This window comes from Sinocyclocheilus rhinocerous, unplaced genomic scaffold, assembly GCF_001515625.1.
Source record: "Sinocyclocheilus rhinocerous isolate Xijiao unplaced genomic scaffold, SAMN03320098_v1.1 scaffold697, whole genome shotgun sequence".
Classification (NCBI taxonomy): domain Eukaryota; kingdom Metazoa; phylum Chordata; class Actinopteri; order Cypriniformes; family Cyprinidae; genus Sinocyclocheilus; species Sinocyclocheilus rhinocerous.
Window position 1 is genome coordinate 176,758 of NW_015664033.1, and position 14,443 is coordinate 191,200.

General features: G+C 42.2%; 1 protein-coding gene across 1 annotated transcript in view; it reads right to left on the bottom strand.

The window, feature by feature from the left end:
* LOC107729457 (histone-lysine N-methyltransferase SETD1A-like) overlaps positions 1-13,759 on the bottom strand; it is a 27,139-nt gene extending 13,380 nt beyond the window's left edge. Inside the window, 16 exon segments of the mRNA XM_016539964.1 lie at positions 711-2,035; positions 2,426-2,478; positions 2,564-2,771; positions 3,264-3,303; positions 4,160-4,323; positions 4,402-4,489; positions 4,664-4,834; positions 5,049-5,726; positions 5,728-5,829; positions 7,178-8,879; positions 8,966-9,213; positions 10,441-10,565; positions 11,719-11,989; positions 12,114-12,212; positions 12,311-12,455; positions 13,688-13,759. Coding sequence (XP_016395450.1) covers positions 711-2,035; positions 2,426-2,478; positions 2,564-2,771; positions 3,264-3,303; positions 4,160-4,323; positions 4,402-4,489; positions 4,664-4,834; positions 5,049-5,726; positions 5,728-5,829; positions 7,178-8,879; positions 8,966-9,213; positions 10,441-10,565; positions 11,719-11,989; positions 12,114-12,212; positions 12,311-12,448 — 5,412 coding nt within the window. The 5' untranslated portion in view covers positions 12,449-12,455; positions 13,688-13,759.
* Positions 13,760-14,443: the final 684 nt, after the last annotated feature.

The following is a 14,443-nucleotide window of genomic DNA, read 5'->3' on the forward strand; positions in this document are numbered from 1 at the left end:
TCGGGAGCTGATGGCAGGGGGCGATGGTTATTTGTGGCGGTCAATGTGGCGGTCAATGTGGATGAGTTCTTCTGTGTCATCACGTTCTATTAGTTCTACAGCTTCAGTTTCAGAACTTTCACGCTTAGTAACATACAGCTGTGCCCTCACCACAGTGCAACAGTGAAAAGGGACCCCTTTCAAAACAGTGTCGCATTCCGAACGTTGTTTAAGCGACATACTATTGTATTGCGTAATTTTAAAAATTCATATCATAAAAATAATTTGTAATAAAAAAGTATTCGGCATGAACCGGCATACCGCCCAGCACTAATATATATAGAGAGAGAATATATGAAAATATCTATTTGAGTAAAAGTGTTATACGAAATTGCTGATTTTAAAAAAAAGGCATTTATAAAAGATCAGTCATGGGAGTTTGAAAACAAAAAAAAATTGAATCTTTCAAATGACAATCACAATCAGTAAGAAAATTCTATAGTCACCCCCATTGGACTATATTTTTGTCTTTGTTCTACTGGCAATAAATGCAACACAATGACAACCAACAACGTCACTTTGTTCATGCTTTATCACTACATATTGAGAAGTAGTAGCTTGTTAGTGGAAATTTCTCACAAAATCCTCATACGACAATTACTGTAATTGATGCTTAAGGGTGAATTCTCTTGCAACAAGTTATTTAACGAGAACCAGACAGAAGCACAAACCTCTAACTTCCGTTTCCTCTGTTTCTCCTTCTGTTTCTTAGAGATTTGCAGTTCCTCGTTTTCTTTGTCCTTCCTACTTCTCTTCTTGCTCTTCCCTTTCCCCCTCTCTTCCATCTCCATCTCTTTGCTAATCGGTCCTCTCCTTTTGTGCGGTGGGCCGAGGGTCTTGGTCTGTGTCTCAGCCGTGTCCCTGGCGTCGCACAGCAGGCCCATCCCGGAAAGGTCCCCGTATAGCTCTGGAGCCTCACCTCTTGCGGCTAGAGCATCCCCGATGACCTCTTCGGGGGCTTCCTGAACACCGTGCTGGTTGAGGTCGGCAGGGAGAAGGACCGTGGGGTCCTGTTTCGTCCTCTTTTGTGAAGACGTGAGGTGCGGATGAGCAGGAGTTTTAGAATAGTTGTGCTCCTGCAGGACGAACAGACCCTCTGGATCCGGGAGTGGTTGGCGTGGGTGCGGGGCGAAGAAGTCTCCCTCTTCTTCCTCCAGCTTGTGCTCCTCTGCCTCATCGGAGGTCTCGGTTTCTTCCGAGTCAATATCTGCCTCCGGGTCCATCTTCAGCGCCACATCGGCCAGCACAGACAGGTCAGGCTTGGGGGCAGAGGCTAGCTGCAGCAGGCTGGACACTCCCAGCTGCTCCCTGAGTTTCAGCCGCTGCTCCAGCTCCTCTTCATCCTCCTCCTCCAGAGCGGGATGCAGGTGAGGGGCGGAAGCCGACTGGCTGAGTGTCCGAGGGCGACCACGTGCACGACCCTTCTGCGTGGTTGGAGTAGGGACGGGGTCCTCATAGGCCACTTTGACTAAGCAGGCATGGTCCAGTGGAAGGTTCTGGACAGTGAGGCAGATGGGCGCCGGGGGCGTTCTGGGAGAGTCTTTGCCACGTTTGGAGGAGTTTTTGGCTGTGGGAGTTTGTGGGGATGGAGGGAGACCTGGACTCTTTTTGGGCTCATCAGGCCGCAGGGAACGCACCGGTGGAGGGATGGTAAGAACGGTGGAAGGGGAAGCAGGGGAGGTCAGGGCGTTACTCTCGCTAGGACGAGAAGCAAACGGAAGGAGCATCGGGGCGGGCTTGGAGGAGGTGGCTGGGGCAGCTGCTGTGGGCGTGCTTACGGGAGAAGAGGAAGTAGGAACATCTGAAGCTTGTGAGACAGGAGTGGGAGATGGAGAGGGAGCAGAAGGTGACAGAATGGAGGGCTTGACCTCCCTCTCTTCCATCGAGAAAGAAACAGTCTTGCGCCGTTTCTTGAGTGGGGGAAGGAGGAGAAAGGGTGAAGAAGGACGGGGATACGGAGAAGATGGAGGCACAGCTGTAGCCGTTTTCTCTTCTTCTGGTAGTGAAAGAAAGAATAAAGTGAACTAAACTTCACTTTTTTGAAAATAAAATTTCGGAATATTAAAACATAATTTACTCTGCCTAATGTTGTTCCAAACCTGTATGACTGACTGACTTCTGTGGAACACAAAAGAAGATATTCTGAAGAATGACGCCAACCAAACAGTTTTGTTCCATTGACTTCCATTACATGGACAAAAAATACAATGGAATTCAATGTGAAACTAAACAGTTTGGTTCAAAATATATTTTGTGTTCAGCAGAACAAAGAGAATCAAACAGGTTTGTAACGACATGAGGGTGAGTAAGTGAAACAATTTTCATCTTTAGGCAGACCATGCCTTCTTTTTTTGTTTGTTTTTGTAAAAAGTGATATTTAACTGACCTTGTTTGACCTCTGCAGCAGTCACTGATGATTGGTCAAGACTTGCTTTGTCCCTGTAAGAAACAGACACAATGCATGTCAATGTATCCGTGAAGACACAACTTTCTTCTCAGTATCAGTTCTCAAAGAGGAATGTACCCATCATCCTTTTCTGCATCTATAGCCGCCACACTGTCCATCGTAGACTCATCCATTGTGTCCAATGATTCACTCTCAGCGGCCTGTTCACCGTCCTCTTCATCCTCCTCATCGGAGGAAGAGGATGATGCGGAGGATGATGATGATGAGCTCTCAGAAGAGGAGGAAGAAATGCTTTCATCATCACTGTCTGCACTAAGGGCTACATCTGAGAAGCATGAGAAAGTTAAAAGCATGAGTTAAGGCCCATTCAGACCAAATACGATAACTTTTAAAGATAATGATAAAGATATAGTTCTAAAAATCGTTCTCAATATTAAAGAATAGCAGTCCACACCACAGCTATAACAATAAAGGCACAGAGAAACGATATCGTTGGAATCACTTTCAGAACGATTTTTTTCCAGCTGATGAGCGATAAAAACATTGACACCCAATCAGAATCATCAAAATTGCCACTATCACGAGCTAGAGAATTTACAGACGATATCATCTGCTGGTGTGGACGCTAATATCATTATCTTTATAGTTATCTTTATAGTTGTCGTTCTTGGTGTGAACGGAGCTTTAGATAGCAAAACACATAGACCCACAAGATATGATTGCATAGACACATAAAAGCCTAAAATAAAGTGCACATAGCAACAAGAGCCCAAATTAATGAGCACAGTAGAAAAGACAAAACAAGACAGCTGCATACCTTCTGACTCATCCACTTTGTCACTGTCTTCATCCTCCTCCTAAACATAAAACAATGAGGAATCACCAGTTGCAATAACATGTTTGAACTCATCTGCTGAAAGTTGTGTGAATTTCCCCACAGCATTTGAAGAAAAAAAGAAATGCTGCCATCTAGCCATTATTCAATGAAACAAGAACAACAACTAAGTATAAGATTCTGCAAAAAATGATTTTTTTCATATTTTCAAAACCAAATTTTAGAATGGCAACACTCTACATAACTATTGGCCACTATTGATAGATTTTTGCCTTCACAGGCATCACACATGGTATCGTGACAAGTTCAATAGAAAAAAATTTTTTTTACATCTAATATTGATGACATTTTATCTTTTGTCAATTTTTAAATTAACATTTAAATATTTAAATTTGTAGATAAAGACTCATTGCCATGCATGTTATGTATTTGTGTGTAAAATTTATTAGGGGAAAAAAAGCAGAATCTAAACATTACCAATACGATATTCAATTTATATATAATCGTATTGGTATATATATATATATATTTTTTTTATTCAGAACAGATAAATTGTTCAATTTAAAAGGTTGTTCGGTTAAGTTGGTCAATTTTAAACAGCGCTTGTATCATTAACTAAAGGTAAAACTATTGAAAATGGTTGTTGTTGATGTTGACTGAAATATAGTAAAATATAAATATTAGATTAACTTTAAAAAAAATTATAATAATAATTCTACAAATTTTACGCAAGTTTAAATTCAAGTTCTAATTCTTGTGCAGGCTATGTGAGGCTTAAGCTGCAATGGATGGGATGCTAATGGGATGCTCCCAACCAGCCAATGCCCACTACTACACAGACACACAAAAATGACAGACATAATGGTAAATAAACCAACCTTCTCCGAGGAGGAACCATCTGATGTTTCTTCTCCCTCACTGTCCAGGTCATATGGTTTGCGTGCCTTTGCTCTGCTTCTTCTCCTGGCTGCTCTTCTGTCTGCCACACGCCTCTCTTCTGTTCTTCCTGCAGCAGTGTCGGCAGATTTGCCCTGATACGAGTCTGAGAGAGAAAGAGAGTAGAGAGCAATTTACGGTAATGTCATTAATCCAGCTCTAAACCATAGCATTAGAGACATACCCTCATCTTCCTCATCGGGTGGAGTGGAAGGCCTGGCTCTCTTCAGCTCACCACCCTCCACAAGTTCCTGAGGCTCCTTCCTCTTCACCTGAACAACATATTCCTCATTAGTAACATCATTTTCACGAGATTATTTCAAATCATGGTAATAAAGTGTGCCAGTCTTTTCAATACAATTAATTGAAAATATTTCTATTTCTGTTATAATTTCTTCAAGAAATTGTTTTTAAATGTTTAATAGGTGGTAAATAACATCAAGCACCTTAAAAGAAGGCAAACGCAAGGCCCCCCGCAGGGAGAAACCCTCCATGCCTCCACTCTTGGCCCAGTCTACCAGAGACATGAGTGGCTCCCGAGGTCGGTTGCTGGTCTTCTCGTCCTTCTTGTCCTCCTCACGCACCACTGCAACTCCCCGCATGGCTGTCTGGAATGGCTGAGAAAATGATAGCAAGAGGTGGTACAGTTCATGAACCCCGAAGGTCATTCACAAAAAACATATGTAACCCTGGACCACAAAAGCAGTCATAAGTAGCACGGTTATATTTGTAGCAATAACCAACAATACATTGCATGGGTTAAAATTATTGATTTTTCTTTTATGCCAAAAATCATTAGGTGGTCAGATCTAGAAAACTCTCTGATGTTACCTTGGCTTTCTGTTCCTTGCGGTCCCACCATTCGTCGAAGGTGCCAAAGGCGACGTTCTCCACCATCTTGCGGTTCAGGTCCCTCTGCATGATGTTCTTCATCTCCTCGATCAAAGCTGCCAGTACCTGCTGCACTACGGCCTCGTAGGGGTTGTGGCCCATTATGGCCATCTGGTCACCCACCGCTCCGTACAGCTCTCCATCTATGCCAGGCACTGTGCCGAAGCCAGGTGGAGGATAGTGGGAAGGAAACTGCTGGGGTAGCAGGTGAGGAGGCCAGGGGCTGTGGGGAGGTGGGATGGTGTGATGCTGCGGAAGCTGTGCGGCATGAGGGTCCGGGTAGGCATATGGTAAGTGAGGAGGGATGTAGCGGTGGTCCTGGTCATAGTGGGTGGCAACATTCCCATCTTGGTCCATATATGTGTGGTGTGGGTGGTGCGGTGGAGGGGGTATCGAATGGAGGTGAAATGACGGGGGATATTCAGAGGCGGGCGGGACTTCTCCAGGGGGTGCCGTAGAGCTGTTGGAGGAGGCCATTCGCATCTGGTGGAGGCGACTGAGCATGTGTGTCTGCATCTGGAATGACATGGGTGCTCCTCCACAGTACTGGCTCATGAGCTCTATGGAGCTGGCGTAGTCGTACATGTGATGCGGCAGCGGAGGAGGGTACTCTGGGTGCAGGTGAGGCGGATGAAGAGGCAGCAGGATGGGGGGTCGTGGTGATGGCGTTGTCATCTTCATCTGATATTTCCATATCCTCCCCAGAAGAGTGAGGAGAAGGCTGGAGAGGAGAGAGTGTGAAGATTACAGGTTAAACATACTGGGGGGTAGAGGGGATTTTCAAGATAGAAACAAATATAGTGGTGCATCGAAACTGAGAGATAATACTCTCACACTACAGAAAGAAGCATGCCCAAGCCTACCAGAGCATGAAAAAGAGCAAAAGCATGTGTTTCACTTCTGTTAACTTACTGGATCATTTACATCATGTCAGAATTACCCAAGTTTATAAAAATAAAATATGACTTCAACTGTGATAGTTCACCAAAAATAAAAAAATCCTGCATCATTTACTCACCCTCATGCATTCCAAAACCATAAGAAAATGGTTTGTCTTTGGAACGCAAATGAAGATATTTTTAAATATCAACCGTAAGCAAGTTAATTGGATTTCATTGAAATTAACTTAATTTGTTTCAAAGATAAATGAAAGTCTTATGGTCTTGGAACCCTGTTAGAAAATGACTTGAGTCAAGATATATATATATATATATATATCATTAATGATACACATCATATTTTGGGTGAACTAACCCTTTAAAGGTAGTTATGAAGCTACTTTTGCACAGAATACTGTTTTATATCAAAAATAAAAAATTTTATTACCAATAATGGGTCGCAGTCTGTTCTGATAGGGTCATGAATGGCAGGAAAAACAAAGCTAATGCAAATAAACACAACTAACCATACAATAATAGTGCATAGTTATAATAGCAAAATAAATGGGCACATCAGCTTTAAAAAAGGATGAGAGGCAATGCCTCCCTTACAGTTTGTTGCTGAGCATTGCCACAGAAATTAATAATGAGTCTCAGGACGTGAACATCTCAGAGCATTTTGTAATTTAGCATTAATATATTCACTTTAATTTTCAATGCAGAAGTCAGGGTTTTTTTGTGAATGGACGAGACTTCTGATTAATTAGATGCTATTTGCTGGTTGAGTCTTGAGGTTTTGAATACCGTTTCTGGTGTTATTACGGTTTCCAAGCATAACAGTCATTAATGAGTACTTTTCATCAACATCAAGCATTTAAGGTTAGCTTTTAAAATGTCTGGTGTACACTAGTCTCCAGGTTAACGATGTCCCAGGCACCAACATTTGAACAATTGATAAATGACAAATCACTCTTGTATTCAGAATGGAGATAAAGGTTTGAATTGTTGTTGTTTTTTTTGGTAGTACCACAGCAAAACGTGATTAAATACATGCACTTTTGGGATCCAATAGTGTCTGGACCTGGAAATGGTGGCCCATGACACCAGAATCAACAAGCAAATTACAAATGATAGCACCTAGTCTTATTTTAAAAATAAGGCGAATAATAACATGTAATAAGTAGGTCTCACCTGTGCCTCTCCATTGTAGGTGGGTGGGGTGTGTGGAGCCCCGTGTAAGTCAGAGGTTGTGTGCTCCTCCTGAGGTGGCGGCATTTGGCCCTGAAGAGACTCTGACACCAAACTGTGCGTAGTGGGAGTGGAAGAGGCCACCTCTGGAGGTGTTTTCCTGCCTTCACTGACTCCACCACCTTGCCTTTTGCCCCTGCTGCGGCGTCCATCTTTCTCTCCTCTCCTCCTCTGCTGGCCTCCCTCCGTCTCTCCTTGTCTCTTATGACTAGGCCTTTCACCGTTCTCCTCTCTGAGTTTCTTTCCCCCATCATCTGCATTCTCGCCTGTTTTACCCCTCTCTCGGTCCTCCTCCTTCTCATCGTCCTCATCATCTGAGGCAAGGAAAGAAAACTTGGCTTTTTGTTCCTTCAGCAACATCTCAATACGTGAGTCCAAGCTGCTGCTGTGGTGCATGAATGGCAGGCTCTCATTGGTGGAGTCAGGCTCCGGGGAGGAGTCACGCTGTGGAGGAGGCGGAGAGAGGGATGCTGTCGAAGAGGGGAGGTGGTGAGGCAGGGAGGTGGAGGATGGAGAGGTGGAGGATGACGGGATTGAGGCATGAGGAGGCGAGGAGGTCGGAGGTGTCTGAGGTGGATGGGGCGGGGTGCTGGGATAGCGTTTGGGTTTGGTCCACTGTTCTTCTGGGATGGGACTGTCCTGACCAAAATCAAGAGAGCCGAGCGTTTCAGCCACAGCGGCTGCGATGACGGAGGCTGGTGGGAGGGGAGGAGGTGGCGGCGCCAGGGGCGTGAGGTGAGAATGAGCACGGTAGTCATTGTCCATACTTCCTCCCATCCCAAAACCCCTCTCGCCTGCACCCTGCTGAGGACGGAAAGCCGGCGAGGGCTCTAACCGGGAGGAAGAAGGTGTGTCGTAGGGGGACAGGTCTTTAGGTCCTCCATAAGAGGAGGTGGCAGAGGGAGGGGAGAGGCTATTGGACGAGTTGTGGCTGGAGTCAGAGTGGCCTCCATAACGTGGATCGGAGATGTTATAGTCTCCTTCTCTGTCTCGCTCCCATTCCCGGTCTCTGCTGCCTCTCCGCCGGCTCGATCCACCTCCGCCGCTGCTGTGGTGGTTGTGGGAGTGATGGTGGTTCCGATGCCTTCCATGATCTCCCGAGCGGGAGCCTGAGCTGTCGCGCCGGTAGCCCCTGCCGTCCCTGTCCTCCCGCCGATCTGCATGATGCGAGTGATGTGAATGGTAGGATTTGGATGTGGACGAGGAGTTTGTTTCCTGTTGGTAGTGGTAAGAGGAACGTCGGGAGCTTATCCCACCTCCATAGTGCCCTCCTGAGTCTCTCTCCCGATCCCTATCCCTGTGTCCCCTTTCTCTATCTCGGTCTCGATCTCTGTCGGACAGCGGTGGCGGCTCAAACTGAGGCCCTGGAGGTGGCATGGGTGGATGCAGCGGCATTTGCATTCCTGAACCTCCAACACTGGGATACGGATAGGGAGGTTCATTAGGTCTGAAGGACGCTGAAGGAGGATATCCCGGCCGACCCCTGTGGAACACGGAGGGTTCTTGCGGAGGTGGAGCGTGTAAGTCGTCATGAAAGCGAGGGGGCTTAAACCCTGATGATGAGGAGACTGCTGAAGAGGAGCAGGAGGAAGATGGAAGCATATCCTGCTGGGGATAACTTTGAGTGCTGCTGTAGCCACTGTGCCTGAAAAAAAAGGATTTTCTCAAATCTCTAAAGAAACTGAAACAAGCAACTTCTATTCAAGGTTTAATGTTATTCTGGAAACCAACCTGCCCACAGAGAATCCAGAGTCTTGGGAGAAAGGGGTTCCAGAGCGAGGGGTGTGAGGGGTGCCGCCGCCCTGTGAAGAAGCAGAAGAACCCGGCGTATAAGCTCCTCCCAGAGAGGATGGAGGGGTGTCTAGGCGCTGGTCTCCAAATCCAGTGTCCACAGAACAGGGGGTGGTGCTGCCAGAGTTTAGAGGCGCAGCAGGAGCTGCCATCTGATCTGTGGAGAGCCTCCGCCGGATATCAGACGACTAACAAAAGAAGACAACAGTTGATACTACATATATGTAGTTTCCACATTTCTTCGCCATCATTTAACAATCACTTAAACTCTATCAGTGTAAAATTGTATGAATCTTTAAACACTAATAACGTAATCTAAAAATTCATATTTCTCATTCAGTAGCGTTTTGCTCATTTACATTACCATACAAAGATTTCTCTTTCAAAAAACGTACGCTTTTGAAACTTCTATTCAAAGAAAAAAAAATGAATCGGGGTTTCCACAAATATTGAGCACAAATTGTATTCAAACGTATTGTTTTATATAATAAAATAGGAAACACTTATTTTCAATTGTAATAATATTTCACATTACTCTTTTACTGTATTTCTGATCAAATAAATACAGACTTGTGAATGAGACTTCTTTAAAAAAAAAATCTTACCGAGTCCGATGACAGATGATAGTTGGTAGTGTATTTATTTATTTTTTTTTAAGTATAGCCTTAATATTAAAAATGTATGAGCTATTGGCCATGAAAATAATTATCTTTATCAGCGTCATCCTTCCTTTTAATACCGCTGCATTTCTAATAAAAATATGGTAAATACTGTGCTAAACAGGACCCACAGAAAATGAAAATGTAAGTCCCTGAACTGTGCCTGGACAACTTAAAATGAATATTTAGGAACATAGCAATTAAAATCCCTTTGTCTCAAATAAAGACAAAAAAAAAGTCTTACAGCATGACCAATAAAATCCCCTATTATTGTTTTATTTCAAGGGTGTGGCTACATAATTGATCACTTGAGGAAACATTATTTAAAGCAATCCAAAACTCCTTCAGATAAGTGAGGGAAACACATTGGGAAACAAAATATCATAATGCTGGTACACAAGGTAAAAAAGGGCCAATTAATATTGAGTTAAAAGCTGAAAAAGTCTCAATGCCAGCAGCCACCTTCTACAGACACAACAGTTTCGTCTGCATTTGGAAAATCTAAATGCACTGAGAGGCTTGATGGCTATTTGTCTTTCAGACATTTGTGGTCGACTTGTGGTCAAGATAATAATACGGACCAGGGTATTTGAGAGTGACTGTAATGTGTAGAATAAACTACAAGACAACTCAATCCAAGGAAGGCAATTGCTCTTCAAGGACGCCAAGAAACTTTGGCTGGTAACCGCAGACACTTATAGGAAAGCAAAGCGTTCTTTCCAGTGTGGCTGAGCTAAGGTTTGTTTGTGTACTCACCGTATCTGGCTGAGTCGGGGCTGGGGGCTGAAATTTCTCGGTAAGGGCTTTGCCTCCAGTAGGCACTGTCTGAGGGGTGTATGAGCCACTCACTATTAAGTCATAGTACTTCATCCTCTGTTGGCCTAGAAAACACACACAATATAAATTCAACTACAGTGTGGTGCATTTATTTCCATCATGCAAAGCTGGACATTCCCACTTTTCATTATCACTATGCTCCATATTTTCAAGAAATTAAGAGATGGAAGGATATAAACAAGCATTGTTCCAAAATGAATTTTGACATTTCGTTGCAAGCAGGGATGCAAACATATTACAATTTTTGCAAAACAACAGAAGGCAAGAATCCTGCACTGGTCTCTTCATGTAGCCACTGGTGCTGTTTGGATAATTGGAGGTAAATATGAAATTGGAGAGATTAAATACTCCAAGGCACTCGTATAATAAAGATAAAATGCCTTTAATTAACTGGGCTAAGTCATTAAAATTGTTGAAAGTGTAGAACAACACAGCTACACAGCCTTCGTCAGGATATTACAATTTTATTCTGTATTATCTAAATAAATGTATAATAAATACCTAAAAACTAAAATCAAACATTTTAAATGCTACAAATTAATAATGTAAAGTATGAAAAATTGATACTCCTTTAGAGATTTTCTTAAGATTACATTTAATAATGTTATTAAATTATTGGTGGTTTTAAAGATTAATTTTTAATGAGAGTTAGATGAAGGCAAAAGTCATTTAAAATTACAACAGGGGGAAAGACGAGCAATCAGGATTAAACATCTAATCATATTTTTTAAAGACGTCTCTTAGGATCACCAAGGCAGCATTTATTTGATTAATAATATAGCTAATACTGAGAGACATATTTACAATTTATTTCTGTGATTGCCAAGCTGAATATTCAGCAGCCATTACGCCAGTCTTCAGCGTTACATAATCTTTCATTGTAATATGCTGCTTTGGTGCTCAAGAAACATTTTAAATGATCAGCAACATTGAAAACAGTTGTGCTGCATTATATTTCTGTGGAAACCATGATAGAATTTTTTTAGGATTATTTGATTAATTGAAAGTCCAAAAGAACAATTTATTTGCAATAAAAATCTCTTGTAACATTACAAATGTCTTTGTCCCTTGCTGAATAAAAGCATTTTTTTCCAAAACAAAAAAAATCCTTGACCCTGAACTTTTGAACAGCAGTGTATGTAGAAAGTATATACCTCAAAATATTAATGATCAAAAACAATCAAGAGAGAAACACACCTTTGATATCTAGCTGGACATGGACAATGTTTCCCATGACAGAAGTATTGTGCAGGTGTTTGACGGTGTCTTTGGCCCCTCTAGTGCTGGTGAAGAGGACGCGGGCCAAGCCCAAGTGCTTCCGAGTCTTGGGATGAAACAGAATCTCCATTTCCTCAACCTCACCAAACTTGGCGCACATCTCTGCCAGGAACGGCTCTTTGATGTTATCATTCAACCTCGCAAACGTCACTTCCTTAAGTGGTATAGGACCTACGTAATACTCGTCCAACTATGAAGAACAAGCAGAAAATGAAGAAAAGGTTTAGCATGTACAATACAAAAACAGACAAGCACAAAGAGCTCACCAGAAAATCAGCGTAATAAATTGAAATGATAATAAAAGAGAGGCATACCTTAAATTTGGGCACTGGCAGCGACAGCTCTGTGTGTCTAGACCAGATTCTGCGGGGTCTTGGATCACGCAAGTCCCCCACAGGCGGGAATCCTGAATCCTAAAAACAAGCAGAACACACAGACTTTACATCAGTATGCACTTATGTGTTTAAGTATGCTCCGTTTGGCAGTCATCGTGTATTATGTATGTCCATACCTGTACATTAAAGTGAATCCCATCATATCTGTAGATTTTCTGAGTAACCCGTCGGAGAGCAGGGTCTTGTACTAGCTTATAGCTCTTCCATTGTAGACTGAGAGTTTGCTGAGTGTCCGCCCCACTGTCCGGATCCATGCTATCACTGCAGAGAAAGTAGTAGTAGTAGTAGTAGTATATATTTACTTAATGCCATGTCAGCATCAAAGGCTTATTTTCATGGCAAACACCATTTAAAAAATACAAGTATAACAAATACAATAAAAACCAGCAAACAAACAAACACAAGTTATATCGCACAAGATTTTTTATATTAACGTGATAAAAAATTCTAAAACTTTTCCTGGCAAAATTCTACTAAACTCTTTAAGTGAGTTCACTTCATAAAAGAGTTTTCACTGCAGAGAAAGAGACCAGAATGAGATGTTGTGCAGATGCTCACAGCACTCAACGACTCATGTTGAAGTTGCAGTAAGAAAAGCTTTTCACTTATAGCTCATTCATTTCACCAATCTGACAGTGTCCACATGCAAAAGAGCAGCAAACACTACAATCTTGAAAACCTCACACTGTAATCATCAAAACAATAACAGCAAACAATGTGACATATACAGCTCCACAAAGTTTTCACTTTGTATATAAAAACACACACAAAGAGGTCTGTATTTAGGTAGCTGTAATTTGTTGTCACCTCTTTATTAAGACACTGACTAATATTTTGTAGTCAATCTGTCAAGTTGATTTTACGTCCCTTATATTTGAGTTAGACAAATGCTATATTCAACTTAAACTGTCACATTTATCACACGCAATACAGCGTGGGAAATAAAAGCACACCTCCCCACTGTGTTTTACGGAGTAATAAACGTAAAGCACTGCAGTTTTTGTATAACAAATGCTATCTGACACATCGACTAGCAGCGACAACAACAAGCTAACATAATAAACACTGAAGCTGCTAGCTGCTCCCAGCGCGAGCTAGCTGAAGTTCAACTTCAAAATGATGTGACAGTAGAGTACAGGGCAAATGCCAATTACTTCTAGCAAACGAAATCAAACCAATTCCCAAAACTAAAAAGTAATATTGCTACACGGTGTGCCAAAAGACTCACACAACGGAGCGCGCGTCTTGAGGAGGATTGCCCGCTTCGGCAGCCGCTAGCTCGCTACAGCTAGGCCTGCATCGGCGCAGAAAAACACACAATCCTTAGTTAAAATCTAGCTCCGTTTTGAAGTATGCGCCCTAAATCTGGTCTAAAACGGCGTCGCTTGTATTCCGGTGCTATATCGATGCGGCATACGTCTTTAAATTCCGCCAGAAAATGAAATGTATTAAAAGAATAACATAATACAGTAAGCGGCCATCGCTTAACTAACCTGAGAGCCTCGCCTGCTCGCCATCAGTCACTAGAAATACTAACCGTTGCATTGGCACTCGCACTTTCCACATAATTGTGAAAGTGCCTCTGCTATGCACTATTTGACCAATAACGTTAAAATAGATTGTGGGTATTTGTTCTCATGAAAATTAAAATTGTAATATACATTTACATTAAACTATTTTCTTGCCTTTACTTTTCTCAGAACAGCACAAAATATGTTTGACCGATGTAAGCGTGACTTCTTTATGGCGAATCTGCATTTTCGTTTCATTTTTACGTCATCGAAGTGCGAACTTGATATAGCTGCGTGTACTTAAAAGGTTATTTTCTATTCGTAAATATTGCAAGACCTTTGTTAAGATGCATAACAATTGCACGACAAATTTATAATAATACTTACTTTATTGAACGGTAAAAACGACAAATTTAGAAGAAGGGTGCACATGGATTATGAGTTATGCGCAGAAACAATTTCCTCACAACTACTACGACCGATAATTTGGGAGTAAAACGAGCTGCAAAATAAACTTTAATAATAAAAAATAATACTTTTTCTCGTATTTCTAAATAACTCGTATAATCGCAATATAATAATTTACTCAAAGAAACAGTGCAAAGGAATATAAAAGTATGATATATAAAGTTGCCATGCAGCATTTTTGCCCCTGTAGACTCCTGGGAGGCATTATGATAAATTATGAGATTATTAATCATTGTCCAACATATTGTAACGATATTGGTGCATGCGTGT